Source organism: Coniosporium apollinis (genome assembly GCF_000281105.1).
Source record: "Coniosporium apollinis CBS 100218 chromosome Unknown supercont1.10, whole genome shotgun sequence".
NCBI lineage: Eukaryota > Fungi > Ascomycota > Dothideomycetes > Coniosporium > Coniosporium apollinis.
This window is the reverse complement of record NW_006913272.1, coordinates 452,582-467,214: the sequence shown is the minus strand read 5'-3', so window position 1 is coordinate 467,214 and position 14,633 is coordinate 452,582. Positions and strand designations below refer to the sequence as shown.

General features: G+C 55.2%; 8 protein-coding genes across 8 annotated transcripts; 6 read left to right on the top strand and 2 right to left on the bottom strand.

Moving 5' to 3' along the window:
* Positions 1-544: 544 nt before the first annotated feature.
* On the bottom strand, positions 545-817 carry W97_02731 (uncharacterized protein; the record flags this gene model as incomplete). The annotated part of the gene is made up of 1 exon (XM_007780630.1): positions 545-817. The coding sequence occupies one exon, from the start codon at positions 815-817 to the stop codon at positions 545-547; it is 273 nt and encodes a 90-aa protein (XP_007778820.1).
* A 954-nt stretch (positions 818-1,771) lies between these two features.
* Positions 1,772-2,228, top strand: W97_02730 (uncharacterized protein; the record flags this gene model as incomplete). Its single annotated transcript, XM_007780629.1, has 2 exons — positions 1,772-1,999; positions 2,064-2,228. The coding sequence occupies 2 exons, from the start codon at positions 1,772-1,774 to the stop codon at positions 2,226-2,228; spliced, it is 393 nt and encodes a 130-aa protein (XP_007778819.1).
* A 456-nt stretch (positions 2,229-2,684) lies between these two features.
* W97_02729 (uncharacterized protein) lies at positions 2,685-3,365 on the top strand (the record flags this gene model as incomplete). Its single annotated transcript, XM_007780628.1, has 3 exons — positions 2,685-2,801; positions 2,852-3,243; positions 3,311-3,365. 3 exons carry the CDS (start codon positions 2,685-2,687, stop codon positions 3,363-3,365), a joined length of 564 nt encoding a protein of 187 aa, XP_007778818.1.
* Positions 3,366-3,806: 441 nt separating this feature from the next.
* On the top strand, positions 3,807-4,194 carry W97_02728 (uncharacterized protein; the record flags this gene model as incomplete). Its single annotated transcript, XM_007780627.1, has 2 exons — positions 3,807-3,923; positions 3,976-4,194. The coding sequence occupies 2 exons, from the start codon at positions 3,807-3,809 to the stop codon at positions 4,192-4,194; spliced, it is 336 nt and encodes a 111-aa protein (XP_007778817.1).
* A 119-nt stretch (positions 4,195-4,313) lies between these two features.
* W97_02727 (uncharacterized protein) lies at positions 4,314-4,580 on the top strand (the record flags this gene model as incomplete). Its single annotated transcript, XM_007780626.1, has 2 exons — positions 4,314-4,492; positions 4,556-4,580. The coding sequence occupies 2 exons, from the start codon at positions 4,314-4,316 to the stop codon at positions 4,578-4,580; spliced, it is 204 nt and encodes a 67-aa protein (XP_007778816.1).
* A 769-nt stretch (positions 4,581-5,349) lies between these two features.
* Positions 5,350-7,734, bottom strand: W97_02726 (uncharacterized protein; the record flags this gene model as incomplete). The annotated part of the gene is made up of 7 exons (XM_007780625.1): positions 5,350-6,300; positions 6,367-6,409; positions 6,462-6,516; positions 6,567-6,756; positions 6,815-7,041; positions 7,095-7,132; positions 7,190-7,734. The coding sequence occupies 7 exons, from the start codon at positions 7,732-7,734 to the stop codon at positions 5,350-5,352; spliced, it is 2,049 nt and encodes a 682-aa protein (XP_007778815.1).
* Positions 7,735-10,180: 2,446 nt separating this feature from the next.
* Positions 10,181-11,719, top strand: W97_02725 (uncharacterized protein; the record flags this gene model as incomplete). The annotated part of the gene is made up of 4 exons (XM_007780624.1): positions 10,181-10,270; positions 10,552-10,768; positions 10,832-11,296; positions 11,418-11,719. 4 exons carry the CDS (start codon positions 10,181-10,183, stop codon positions 11,717-11,719), a joined length of 1,074 nt encoding a protein of 357 aa, XP_007778814.1.
* A 1,010-nt stretch (positions 11,720-12,729) lies between these two features.
* Positions 12,730-14,287, top strand: W97_02724 (uncharacterized protein; the record flags this gene model as incomplete). Its single annotated transcript, XM_007780623.1, has 6 exons — positions 12,730-12,750; positions 12,867-12,885; positions 12,937-13,116; positions 13,200-13,292; positions 13,345-13,462; positions 13,513-14,287. The coding sequence occupies 6 exons, from the start codon at positions 12,730-12,732 to the stop codon at positions 14,285-14,287; spliced, it is 1,206 nt and encodes a 401-aa protein (XP_007778813.1).
* Between the last annotated feature and the right edge of the window lie 346 nt (positions 14,288-14,633).

Genomic DNA, 14,633 nt, shown 5'->3' with positions numbered 1-14,633 from the left:
CCCGCTCGACGTTGGTTTGGTATACACCGCTTTTCACACGGTCTCTGTCAGTTTTGCCATGTTCGACTGTCGCAGGCTGGGCTCCACTCCGGATCGCATTCTTCGGAACGGCCAGACTCAGTCTACTGCATTGATAGCTCCGCCTCACCGAAACCTTCTCCTTCAGCACATGCTTGACTGACCCGTTCCATTCGGCTTGCGCTGCCCGCTCTATGTCTTGCGGCTATAAATGCTCAGACTCTCGGCGGTTGTCACAACCAATAACGCTTTCCATATTCGGGTGCTTTCACAGGTCACGGAAGCCGCACAACGGGATGGATCTCGGCGTCGAGCTTGCGCTTCGTAATTGCTGAAAAAGTATAGAATGTGTTGCTGTGCGTTCTTATATAAGAATACCAACTGCTCTGATGCTCGTTTGAGTGTTTGGAGCTTCCCGACTCGCTCGTTGAAGCTGGCGTTCGTTTGCCATCAATCCAGGTCGGGCAGCCATAGGCGCTTCCAGCATACATCACATCCTCTTTGAACATCGTGAGATCCTGTCCGGTTAATCGGTAAGCGACAGCCACGTTGGGGTATCGGATTGTGGGCCGAAGAACAGCATGTCTTCCCCCGGATTTTCGTTGAATGGATCTGTGCCGGTGATGTACTGCATAGAGTATGGAGTACAGTTTAGGTCGCGGTAGAAGTTGTAAACGTCTTGAATCGGCTTTGACTCTCGCTGATAGGTCTGCAGGATTTCTAGAAATTGTTGATTAGAGATGTCCGGTTGAGAGAACAGGATCTGTCCTTCGTATGCGTTTCGCTTGGCCAGTTGCATAGTGGTACCACGTCATGTCATTTTTCTCCCCGTCTGAAAAGTCTGCGTGATTGCTGTGCAGACCCCGAGAATTTGGCACATGTTGAGACTCGTCGGAGTTGGCGAGTTATCCTAAGCGCAGATTTGGCGAGTGTCCGAGGCGGACAATGCAGATCGACCTGAAAGACTTCGAGAACATTGGAGAGGTGTACAATGTTTGTTCGTAAGTAATGAAAGAACAATCTTGGAGCGAGGTTATATAGATTTCTTTGTGTGTCGTTCCTTGTGATCAACTTTTGAGAATAACTTTATGAGTTGAGAGGAAAGCTGGAGTTAATTGAGGTACATTAATCCTAAAGATGTGTCATTCCTATATTACAGACTTTGAAAGGCAACTGGACATCTGCTTGATTCTGCGAAGCTTGCGTAACAAGACGGAAGTGTTTCATAGGCAAATGCACGGCGGAGCTATCCGGCACAAGTTCAGTTTGGTCAATCAGCGGTCTTGCAGAGAGCTGTCGTAGCATGCCAATGCCTGGCTCAGTTCCGGAACGTAGCAATCTGCTAACCTGCAGCAACGCTTTGAGATACTGATTGGCACTCGTATCACAGGCATTCGGGGAGGAAGTGGGGAGATACTGTCGATTCAAGCCGATATCCCAACCGTCTGTCCCCATGAGCCCATGTAGCCTGCCGGACTACCTCGCCCTCTCTTTGCAATGGCTCCATTCATCAATGGTTGTTATACTGAAAGTGTCATCGGCTGCTGTCTGAAATTAAACGCAGTTCAGCCTCAACTGGTTGGGCGGTCTTGGCACGTCGGTGCACGTGACTTTGCAACATCATCAGAGCTCGACCGAACCTCACCACCCCCAGCCCAGACACCGAACCGCATCTACCGCACAACTGTACGCCGCAGGCCCATCAATCGCTTCCTGAGAGTACTTCCTGACCTTCAATTGCACAGTGCCCACGATGTCAGCCTCTCGCGCCCTCCGGTTCCTCCCCCGGGCCCAGCCCCTCGTCCTCCGCACCGCGAGTGCCGCCCGGCCTCAGTTCATCAAGTCATTCGGCACCCAGGCGGCCAAGTCCTCTGTTGCTGCTCAAGCGCAGCTTCAGCCGAAGCAGAATGGCAAGCCGGCGATGCCGTCGTCTTTCTTCATGGCCAACCCGCCAATGAAGGCCGAGAAGCCGACCTCGATGGTATATCTCAGAGACTCGATGTGGAGGAGAAGTATAGATAGGCTAATCCGAGGTTTACGATCAGATCCCGCTCCAGGCCGCTATGCCGCAGCTTATCCCCTTCTTCTTCGTCAATGAGACCATCATCGCTTTCGTCCTGCTCCCGACCTTGGTCTACATGTTCAGCAAGTACATCCTGCCGCAGAGGGTCCGTTTGATGGCGGCACGCCTGTTCATTAGCAAGCTATAAGCGGTTGATGTGCTAGGTGGTCATGGTGCACGGGATGACCGCGGCGATGGTGTATCTTTGGAGACGGTGTACAGTAGCAAATCCGCTGTTTCCATTCCAAGCATAGCTGAGCTGCAACTGGTTCGTTCGTGTAGTTTTGCATCAGTGAAACACACCTTTAGTTCGCTGTTTTGCTGGTCCATTGGCAAACCACAAGATCACGAATGTCTCCTACATATGCAGCGCGTACCGTCAAACTACTCCTGCACTGACCCCGTTTGCGTACTGTCGGCATGATAGTACAAACATGCTCCTAGGAGTTTACTTGGGGTTTCTTTTCTCTAACGCTACCTTTATATCAACCGTATCTCCTTAGCCATGCTGCCTTTCTAAACATTCTTCCCGCGCCGCGCTGATCGGCCTCTCATCCTCTCACCATTTTACAGATTCTGTGAGTAGCATTCGCGTCTTCTCAGCATGTCTTCCCAAGCGACCGATCTCGACAAGGTCAACCCAAAAGCCGGCCCTCACTGTGACCATGCCGCCAATGACGACGGCGGTGACATGCAGCGTCAGAATCTGCCAGAAGCTAAAGTATGCAACGCAACAACACTAAGGAGCTCATTCGCTGACATTGCTTGAAGGTGATGGATGAAGCACATAAGAGTGAGACAGCCGAGAAGAAGGATTCCACCAGTTCTGAGGTCGTAGTAGACGATTGTTTAGCGACTGAGGTGTATTCTACGATGCTCAACGACCTATCTGTCACGCTTGAAGTCCGTGTCCGAACTTACGATGAGCGTGATGTGAAGGTCACAGTCGGAGCTGAGGTGTACCATTACAAGCTGACGAAAGCGGAGACTAAATCGTTGGTTGAGGAATTGGAAAAGCAAGTGTCAATGCTGGCTACAACCGAGAAGCTGCGAGATGAACTCAGGGCAGGATTGCGAAGACCATTAGCCGAATGGTTAGCTGATGTCGAGGAGGGGATCAACAAGCTCTCCGAAAACGGACTTCCAGAAATGGCACCGCTCATGTAAGTCATCTCTTACACAAAGCATTATAAGCATAAATATAGCAGTCAGTAGCTAACTTTTGAACAGCGCAGAAGTTCGGGCTCACGTTGCGGCTTTGAAGGCGGAACGTGGATTGAGCTGAGAAACAGCATGGCGGACTGGGCCGGTAGTGGAATACATGCTGTTAAGCGTACAGCTGGGGCTGCCTTAGCTGCTGAGAAAGTTGAGCAGCAGTTGCTTCAATCTTCCTTGACGTCTGTGCACGTAAAAGAGACCTGCGAGGGTTTCGACGTAGTTCTTCTGTTTCCTTCGAAATGGCCTAATTCTGAATGGGGGAGCTCGAGGGAGTTTTACCGGGATCAATCATTAAACAATGCTTCATCACTTCACTTCTAGCGAGATAAGGCAAACCTACGGTCCGTACTTCCTTATTCGTCTCTTCTCTCACCCATTTCTTCCACAGAATTATCAACTCAACGCACTCTCAGTACCAAGAACTGGCCACATTCCTCAGAGGTGCGCGCTGTTTTCTCAGCCTCACATCACCCCAAGATCCTGCGGGAAGCCCCCACCTCTGTCCAAGATGTCGTCCGAAGCTATTGACGTCACCGAAGGCGACCGACTCACCTTTCTCCACTACTACGAAGACACCGACTACCCCGGCCACGTTGGACCGCGCACGAGCAAATGGATGGCCACGGTAAGCTCGTGTACGACATAGAAGAACCCTAGTCTGCTGACATTGCGGTGAGGTTTCCAAGCCGGGCATAGTCGCTCTCGACTGCATCGCTAGAACTGTTGCCGAAGTCTATGGAACGAAGGTCGAACACTTGACTGATGTGCGGCACAAGATCGAGTTTCCGGGCGGACACGTGGGTATCAGTTCCGAGTACATCCAAGTCACGGCTGTGTTCGAATATCTCCCTCAGCACATCAAAGAGCTGTATACCGCCCCTTCAGGAGTCTGCTAAGAAAGCCTACGACCAATCTTGCACGACCACAAAGATTTTTCCGCAAAGCTCTAGCCTTTAGTGAAGAGGCCGAAGAGATTTGCTTCAAGACTGCAGAGGTGCTTGCATCCGAGGCCAAAATGTCTACACTTGGGGTTGAAGATCTTGCAGAGATTATCTCAAACGCCAACATCCATAACCGGAAGGCAGGGAATTACAACGCTAGGATGAGGGAAGTCGAAGGTCAGCTTCAGGCTGCGGTCGACAAGCTTGTCAAGCCGCAGGCCGAGCATGGGAGTCAGATTGCGGTTCTGCACTTGTAGGTCTCTCTTCTATATGCAGAGCATCTAGTGGGTGTCGAGCACCGCTAACTTATAAATAGAGATAACATCAAGGCTAAGCTCTGAGGTGATCATTTATGGGCCGCTTGGTATTGAGGTAGAACTTGGGCTGGTCTGAAACATCAGTTCGCGCCGAAGCAAAGAAAGAGCTTAAGGCTATAAGCCACGACGTGGAACCTGCGCCGGTCTAGCACACGACAGTGCGCCTTCAGACTTCAGCGGAGCACATGATTCCGAATATGCACCTGCGGCATCTCCTGCTGCTCGGAACCCGGACTGAGAAGCGGGATTGAAGCTTAGCTTCACATGAGTCCTGCTCTATGTGGTCCAAAATCTTACTCAATCCACCCTCTCGGCTGGTGTAATTAACAACGTGATGATTCCAAGAAATTACACACCACTTCATCCTCTACGCAGGGGCAGCGCTCTCCTGCCTACGCAAGAAATTCCCTACAGACTTCCATCTTCCATGTGTCCCCCGCGTGTTGCTAGCGTGCTTACGCAGTACTCAGAAGTAGCATCTCATCAGCGCGGCAGGGAAAAGGGCTGCCATTCGGGCTCACTAGCGCCGCCGCAGTACGTCCTCAGCTTAGTCAAAGCGCACAGACGCAGGCGAACATATTGTATTAGCTGTACCCAGAACTAAGTCTACCGCGTCCACCAAAACATTGCAACATGGTATCAGCCCGAATCCAATACCGCCACCCCTCAAAACATGAAAAACAGGCTCCCAATCAGACGTCAACCCCCTTCCGCAACCAACCTCCACCAGGCGTACGAGGACATGCGCTAGTATCTGACTTCATAAAAATAGACATGACACCGCGCAGTTACCTCAAAACCACCCACCCCCCTCGCTCCCCCTCTCCTCCGCCTCCCGTCCCCTCAACCACCCAACTCCAACCCCCTTCCACCTCTCCCCACTCTTCTTCTTCCCAATCTGAAACTCCCACTGCCGATTCCGCGCCTGTTCAAGCTTGCTCCTGAAGCTGGCCGCGCTCTCTGGCCTCTGCTGCAGCTTCCCCTTCCCTCCTGTTCCACCCCTCTCCTCGACGTCCACGTCAACCTCCGCCTCCCGAAACCCCAATGCAGACGCCACACCCGGCCTCCTCGACGCCTTGGAGCGCAGGGACGCGCCCCTGCCGACCCCGAGCCCGAGACCGAGACCTAGACCTCTGAGTGCGGACTTGTTGGTGCGGTTGGTGTAAGCCGTGCGGACAGAGCCATGCGTGCGGTTCGAGGCACTACTCCCCATGCGCCTCAAGCGGGCCTTGAAATCCTCCACGCTCTCGCCCTCGAGCAATCTGCCTTTCCTATTGCTCGGCGGGGTGCGGTAATCGTAGCTGCTCTGCGTGCGGCGGACTTGGTGCGGGACGGAGGGCTGGTTCGAGGTTTCGCGGTGGGTGTGCTCCCGCTGCTGGGGCTCCCGCCGCTGTTGCTGGTGGGGAGCTTTGGACTTTGGAGGAGAGTAGAACCGCCGCGGGGAGGATTGGACCAGGTTGGTGAGGGCCGCGAGGTCGTCTTGGTGCGCGCGCATGCGGTCAAGGGATTGTTTGCGCGGGGCGGCGAAGGCGCGGCCTTGGACTGAGAGGGACGGGCGGCGGTAGAGGGAGTGCGGGGATTGCTGTTGCGAGGGTGGGGCGTGTGGGAGGGGTTTTGACTTGGATGCGAGGCGGCGGGAGCCTTCGTCTTGGTCGTAGGTTTGCGCGTGCAGGAGAGCGGTGCGCTTTTCTTCTATGGCGGCGGCGACTTGGGCGACGGAGTTTGGGACAACGTCGAGAGAGTTCTGTGGGACATGTTACTACGGTGTGATGTTCCGCCGAGGAGTACCAATCTGGCATAATGAGCCTACCATGTGGATGAGGACGATAGGCAACTGCACAGTTACAAGCTTGCTACCCGCAAGTAAGCAAATGCACTCTGGGCATGTATAGGTAAGCAACCTACGTATGCGCGCTGCTGACGATGATGTTGAGAAAGTATCGGACTTCGAAGTACTTGCCTAGCGGATAATCAGCCACAGCAATAACATGTTTTAGCTGGGCAGCTCACCGCACTTGACGGTGGCATGACCTCTTGGCAGTTCGAGATCGCAGGTCCGCAACTCCGACGAGTGGGCGGCAACGCCGTTCCAGCAATGAGTCGTTCCAGCTTTAATCGTGTTCCTAGTCAAAGTGGAACGTTCATTGCTATCAAAAATCCGCGCTTGGCTAGCTGATTTCTCTATTGTCGATGCCGCTGCCTGCAATGGACAGTCAGTGTAGTTCATGGTGAAGCCTACAAGGACGTCGAAGACGCACATGTTTGTAGAACAGGATATCCCGCTCCAACTGTAGCTCGATCTTCCTGACCGTTTTGCGGCTGTGGTTCGCGATATGTATGTCCACGAAGATGGTGGTGCCGCTGACCCACACTTGCCGGTGCAGTCCAGCAGTGACCTTGATGGTCTCAGTGCATGTTTCTCGTGCTTTTTGGTATTCATCTGATGCGGTGAGTGGACTCGGTAACGACGTTAAGGCTTTTTCGGCTAGAAGATTGGATGGTCAGCGAGCTCCGTCATTGCGGAGAACGTCAACCTACGGTCATACACAGACAAGACAGATACTTCCTGTGTTGTCCTAACCAAGTATTGTTTTCCTTGGCTCCTAATTAGTAGTGTAGCGCATAGCACGTACCGTATCCGGGCATGCTTGGACTGGAACGGAGGCGGCCCAATGTCCAAAGGTAAACTAAGGGAAAACGGAAGACTTGTCGAGTTCGGCACCAGGTGCCAGAAGGGATCAATCGGTGATATCTGACTTGTTGACTCAACCATCCTGTGCGGCGGCGGATTCTCCGAATCGATCAATTCTGTAGCCAAGTTTAAGAAAATCGATCGCTTCACACCAGACATCTCTTCGACCCCAAGCAGATCCACAGATATTCTTGCAATCGCAAGTGACCGTTTGTGCCGCACCCTCTCGGCATCGTCAATCGCGATGCGGACATTGCCTTCGATGCTTCCACCGCCCACAAACAGCGAGGCGCCAAGTTGAAGGTCAAGAGAGATCCGCGGATGACGGTGGACTGGAAAGTCGAGTATATCCGTTGGTTGCGACGTTCTTACGAATGTGCGAGATGGGATCCGTCGCGCAAAGTCCGACTCTACAGGGTTGAGCCTTGCCGCCACCTCTTTCACCGGCGATCGTGACTGACCTCGGTTGGGGACGGTGTATCCCATGCCTCGCGGCGGTGGATCTAGTGGGAATAATGGAGGCCCTACGGACGGATTCCTCGTTCTCGAAACACTTCGTTCCCTGCGCGGTTTGGAGGACGACCGCGGAGGCACACTCCCCAGCGGGATGTTGTATATACTCGAATGATCTTCTGCATCGCTGCCGGGTGATTGATCAGGTGACCGGCGTCCCTTGTGGTCGTCTTCATCTTTGGATGGCTGGACAACTCTTACCGAACGGCCTCGCGCTAGGGAACCCTTGCGACTAAGAGATGTCTTGTGTACGAGGCTGGAGTTGGGCACTGGCTTGCGGGGAACAATGTCGATGAGGCTTGGCTCGGTGAGCTCACGGATGTCGGAGAGGGGCCGGGTTGCCGTTGACCAAGGCGGTATGGCTGCGGTGGACCAAGGCGGAGGTGGAGGTACAGGATGTATAGGATGCCGCAAGTCTCCCTGCAAGCTATTCTCCTGCCTCTGGGTGTTGAGTGGACGAAGTTGAAGTGGTGGAGGGTGCATGCTTCCTGGCAGCAGACAGACGCGAAGAGGCAGGTCCTTTTTTTGGTGTAGACTATCCGCGTGCTGCCGCCTTCTAGGCTGTATGGTCCCAACGCGCTGCGGTAACGCGTCTCCCGTACCGATTCTGGCTGTAAAATGGCTCTCGTGTTTATGGCCTGGTCCGGAAACGACAGGACGCGATCTCAGCTGGGCGATGCGATTGGAGTATAGTCGGTATTGGTGCGGAAGCCAACGTCTTTGACCGAGGTTCGGCGAACGTCCATAACGCGCCTATAAGGAATACAGCTCCTTGGTCTGGCGGCCGAGGTCGTGGTCGTGCAAACGTCGCATCAGACCACAAATCATGAGTCCGAAGAAACGGCACAAGGTTGAGGTGAGATTGGGATCTCAGGGGCCTCGCTCTTGCCGTTGCCATGGCGCGTTGACAGGATGCAGGAAGGAGACTTTGCAGCATTGACTTTGAACTTGCACCTGCCATCAAGAGACCAAAAGAGGAAGGAAGGACAGCGCATTCTTTATGCACCCGCTCTGACTCAGATAGGGAAGACTCCGCAATTCGAATGGAGAAAGGGGGACAGCAACGAATTTCAAGGGATAAATATCACTGACCTACCTACTTCATGGCCTTGATGCTGTGATACGGATCTCAGAGGTCAAGCCACGGTTCGGCCCCGCTTGCGCTCGTTGCTCCGGTTTTGCGATAGCAAGCTACTGCATCTTGATGGAGTCTGATTTCTTTTCATCTAAATGTTCAAATCCACCAAGGAGCGCATCTGGCAGCTTGAAGTCGCTCAGTGGATAAAAGGGTCACGTGACGATTAAATCAGAATCGCGTCAGCGGGGGAAATCTCTTCGCTCATGGCCTCGCGTTGTTGATGGATCTTTTGGTATCGCCGCCTTCTACCTAGACACGTTGATGCGCTTGTCCAGCGGGAATCGCTGGCGACAATGCGAATGCCATGTCTGATAACGCTTGCTGATCGCGGTCGCATCTGGAGCTGCGGGACGAGGATGAGCATTCCGTCAACTGAACGCCATGCGACGCTCCCGTCTCAGACGAGAACGAGGAGGGTTCCCACGCGTGACGATCGCACTGTGCAACAGACGATCAGCCGCTGGGCGAGCTGCCAACAAGCAAGCTCTTCGCCCGCGACGGAAGCGAGCTCCGTGGAGAAGCTTCAGCGACGGCGTTGATGCTAAACTCGATGGAGGAGGCCTATCCAGCGCTCGGCGCCGAGTTCTGAGCGGCGCTGACCGCCAGCGAGAATGCTTTACTCTAGTTAGACGGACGACGACTTGGACGCTGGTCATTGGTGCCCCCCATATTTTCACTTGCCCAGTCGCTCGTGCGGCTGATGAGGGCCAGCAGAGGGAATTGCAGAGTTTGCGTTGGCCCCTCTTGCCCCCTCTTCCGCCCGGCGAACGCCCATTTGCTCGTGCTGGTCTTCGTGACTACGTTCTGCCGTGCCTTTTGTGTGAGCCGAAGTCGCAGCTGTTCTCCTCCCCGCGGCGCAGGCGCAAACCGCCAGGCGAAGGACGGAACTGGAACTGGAACCAAAAGGAGCCCTGCTGAGCAGATGACGCCGTGCGGGACTCTTTAGCTTTCATATCCCCCCATTCTTTAGCCGTCGCCGATTCCATTAGCCAACCTCTTACCTCACACCATCTTTCAGCCAACAATCGACTGCGACTTTATCGTCCATTATCAGAAAACCGCACAAACATTTTCACCTAACCGTCCCGACGCTTTGGAGAAGCCTCCGTAACCGCGCTTAGCTCCGAATTAACCGCACCCAACTCTCGCTTTTCGCGCTTCTGCGACCTCTCACAGGCCGGCGCAGAGGGGTACCTGCAGATGGGAGATAACGCCGCTGTCAGCGATATGACCGCGTCGCTGGGAAAGACGGAGCCGTCCAGAGAAGGATCCACGAGCTCCATGGGCTCGTCGCCCGAGCCTGAGGTCGAGTCGTATCCGCAGGACAGCAACCCGCAGCAGCAGCAGAAGCGCAAGGGCGGACGCAAACCTGTAAGCTTTCCCCTTTCAACACCACCTTCAACCCAGACCCAGCAGCGAGGTAGCGCCCCAGAGCAGCCTTACGAGCCAGCCAGACACTGCCCCTACCAGAGGGTGGTGCAGAGACCCACAGAAGCTCCTGAACTGAATGCCTCTTTGGGAGCGTTCTGGCTACCGGCTCCCCGGTGTTGGTTTTGCGCGCGCTCAGAGTTGTCTCACGGGCCATACCTCTGCTCCAAGTCATGACGGCAGTCACAATTGCGCAGGGTCCGCTAACGAAGCGCTCCTACAAGATCTATGCTACGTCCGAAGAACGGAAGCAGCGCAACAGGCAAGCGCAAGCAGCCTTCCGCGAGAGGAGGACAGAGTACATCAAGCAGCTAGAGGCTACCATCAAGCAACATGAAGACACGCTGCAGGCGCTTCAGGCGAATCACCGCACCGCGGCAGATGAATGCCTCATGCTGAGGTACAAGAACTCGCTGCTGGAGAGGATACTACTAGAGAAAGGTACAGATTTGTGACCTCGAATTGGGAACCCTCCCGCATATGGCATCGCTAACCACGGTACAGGTATCGATGTAAATGCTGAACTCCGCGCCAAAACTGGCAGTCCCAACATGGGCGCCGCTCGTATGCCTCCCCCAGCAACTGCACCGGCTCACTCTCCCATGCAACGCGCGATCATGAATAGGCAGCAGGCTAGGCGCTCTCTTGTTGGCATGCCTCCCAAGGTAGAAGGTGTGCAAGGCGCGCCATTTGCTCACCCCGAGGGTCTCCTCTCAAGTCGTTCACCACATTCGCAGCCCACTCCCACTTCCAGCGGATCTTCGCCATCGACGGCCGCGACGCAGTCACCAAACTTCGTGCCTCAAGGGGTCTCGCCAAACATCGGCCCAGTCGGGCACCAGCCACACTTGCGGCCGCAGCAGCCTAGAACACAACTCGCGCCTTTGCAGCGGGGTCCCCCTCAGCGACCATCCGTCGTCACAAGCCATGCCAGCTCGAGTTCCACCGTCAGCAGTGCTTTAGGAGGTGGTGGGTACTACCCCTCACCGTATCAGAATCACATGGACCAACTCGGCAAGCTGTCCCGCCCCCTCCTCTCCATGCTTAGGCATAGAACTATGTTCGTCCTAGATTGATTTTGTGAGTACAGAACAGGAGTACGATGCCGCAGCCGATATGTACGACGACCAAGACACAAGCGAGCACTCGGCTGGCCCTGGGCCGTATCCGCAAACGTTTCCGCCGCAGATGCCTGCGCAGGGCATTCAGCCGCCGACGCACAACATCGCCCAGCAAATTCACGCAGCGGCAGGTGGTCGGCCGGCCGATCATGCGAACTTTGGCGGCGTACCGCAGATGTTTGACGCCTACGATTCGATGCTAGATGCAGACCCGTTCGGACTGACGGCGAGCATGCATTTCCCGACTCAGTTCTCGTACGAGACGAGATAAGATGAGCTACAAAGCTTTCGAAGATCGAAGCAGTCGCAAAGAGAGCCCAAGACTGCTATGAGACCCGACTAGTCTTGATCACGTGGAGCTTGAAACCAAGGTCGTTCGCGTGAGGATCCTATACGTCTCTCGTAATCTGGCAAGGCCAACGTTTGTACTGGGACGAAACAGCCATATGCCTGGAGCCGAGGATCTCGAGAAGATGTCTGGCAGACTGCCACCCTCTTGCCTGGCTATGCACGCTCATCGATTGGTGAGAAGCTTGGTTCGAAGTCCGCGTACATTGCTGTGACGCAGATCTTGTCACCCGGGCTCTTGCCTGCCAGGACCGAGGGATCGACGCTGAAACACTTGTGCTTCATATGTGCGTGCTTACAGGACATGTTTTGGTTCAAAAAGTTCAATCTGCTTTCGTTCGCTTTTGGCCAGCTGTACCAATTACTTCATGGTAGGATGAGCTTTGTTTTGTCGAGCACCTTTAGCGGGCGTTTAGTGGTCACATTCATTGCATAAGGTGGCGTTCATTAAAAGTGGCATCGTTGCATCTTGCAGCGCCTGTTTGAGAAGTGGGGTTCGCTACGCTGTTATGTAGGTTAAGGCTTGCCGTTGCTGAATTGTAGATAACCAATTCACATCAATTGTTTACTTCTCTGGCTCAGACAGCGGGCAAAGTCGACAGATGCCTCAGGATAGCTCGTGGCCATTAGCATCAGCATGCAAGCTGCAGCGCTTCATCGTGACATCGTGATGAGCCTTGTGCCGATTCGGATAAACACGGACGTCACTCCAGAGCACGGTGGCTTAAGCGAGAACGAATCGCACCGTGCAGCTACAACCTCAAGAACGCCAATAACTCCCCTTCCACCGCCAACGCCCGTCAACACCGGCCATATCCATTGAGAGAGCCCTGATCCTCGCGTCGTAGGATCAGCTCTCGAGCTTTACCAGTAACTTTCAGCAGGTTGCGCACCTGAAAGGAGCAGCGCGAAAGGCGCTTGAACTTCCTCGCGATGTCAGGCATCGCATCCAAGGTCAGTCCCATCCGCCATTTGACGGTTGCAGTCGAAGCTTTCAGCTTCGTCAATGGATGCCAATGGCTCTTGTACACTGTCCTTGGAGTTCGAGCTAACGTTTGTCACGCTCGCAGAACCTTTACGACCTCCTCGGTACCTGAACCGCGTCTCACGTCCATTCGTTCTATCTAACCCCATTCTTAGGCAATGATCCGGAACTCGATCCCGACAGGGAGCCGGAGCCACCTACCAAGGCCATCGACAAGCCTGTCCAGCGCGCTGGCAAGCGCAATGCTGGTGCCGAGGGGTCCCCGAAGGACACTCCCCGACCCCTAGGAGGTGGACGCGGCGGACGTCACGAGGTCTTTTCCGGCAGTGAGCAGGGTACATCATCCATCTCCATATGATATCACTTCCCACTACGTTGTACTCAATGGCTGAGAATATGCTGACACCTTTGACTGCAGCTTTCCGCGACCGCGGCGCCGGTGCCTACCAGAACCGCAGCAAGCCTCCAGATGATGGCCTGCGTCAGGACCGTCACCCCGACCGTCTCCGAGGTAGCTTGCATAGCCATTCCTTCTGCACGCTGCACGAACTGACACAACACAGGACCGGATGAACACCGCGACATCGGCAACCGCGGCCGTGGTTCCCGCGGCGGACGTGGCTACGGAGGCCGCGGCACGCGCACCGGACGCGACGACCGCCACAGCCGCACCGGCATAGCGTAAGCCCACCCCTCCACTCCCCAGTAACCCACTAACACAGTATCCGCAGCGAGCACGAAAAGCAAGCCGCCCACGGCTGGGGCGAGACAACCGGCACGGGCGAATGGGCCGATGAAAAAGCCGGTGAAGCCATCGCTAAAGAAGAAGAAAAAGAAGGCTTCGACGCCGTCGTCCCAGCCCCCGTCAACGCAGACGGCGACGCCTGGGAGCCCATGGCCGGCCACGAGAACGACTGGGCCGGCGCCGTGGTCGCGGGCGCAGGCGAGGACATCCCGCCGCCGGAGCCAGAAGACAAGACGAAGAGCTACGCCGAGTACCTCGCCGAGCTCGCGGAGAAGAAACTCCAGCTTGGTGGTGGGCTGGAGGCAAGGAAAGCTAACGAGGGCGCGGCGAAGAAGTTCCCGGAGGGCAAGCCGCTTGAGCGCGAGGAGGGCGAGGATTTCATCGCTGGCTCTGGCGGAAAGGCGAAGCGCGAGCGCGAGAAGAAGGAGAAGGCGCGTGTGGAGCTCGGCGACATCGTCGATCGTCGTCCGGCTGGAGGCCGCGAGGGCGGGTTCCGTGGCGGTCGTGGCGGCGGCCGTGGTAGGGGTGAGGGTGGCGGCTTCCGTGGTGATCGCGGTGATCGCGGTGACCGCGGCGAAGGTCGTGGTGGCAGAGGCGAGGGCGGTTTCCGTGGCGAGGGCCGTGGAAGGGGCGGACGCGGTCGTGGTGATCGTGGCGAATTCCGTGGTGGAGACCGTGGCGCCCGTGGTGGTGCGAGGGGAGGCGCTTCGCAGGCGGTTAACCTCGACGACCAGAGCGCGTTTCCGAGTCTGGGGAAATAGGTGGATGCCTCTTCGAGCCATGTGCTGAGGTCACTTAAAAGGGAATAGGATGGTGGAGGTGGATTTGTTGACCTGGCCATAGGTGTAGCTTAGGGCTTGTCGGGTGGTTGTGGAGTCCTCTGATAGTCCTACATAAGTATCGATGCTTAATTTGCAAAAATGGAAGATGATTCATCTCCTCTAAGGTCTTCATTCACACCCGGCTTTGACCTGTTTTTGCTTCTCTACTGGCAGCTACCGTTATGGTTGTCGTGTAAGTGAGACAATATCGCCCGGGAGCGTAACATCGTACTGTGCAGATTTGCCCTGCTTCTTTTGTTTCTTTCAACTAGTCGTTTCCTTGCTC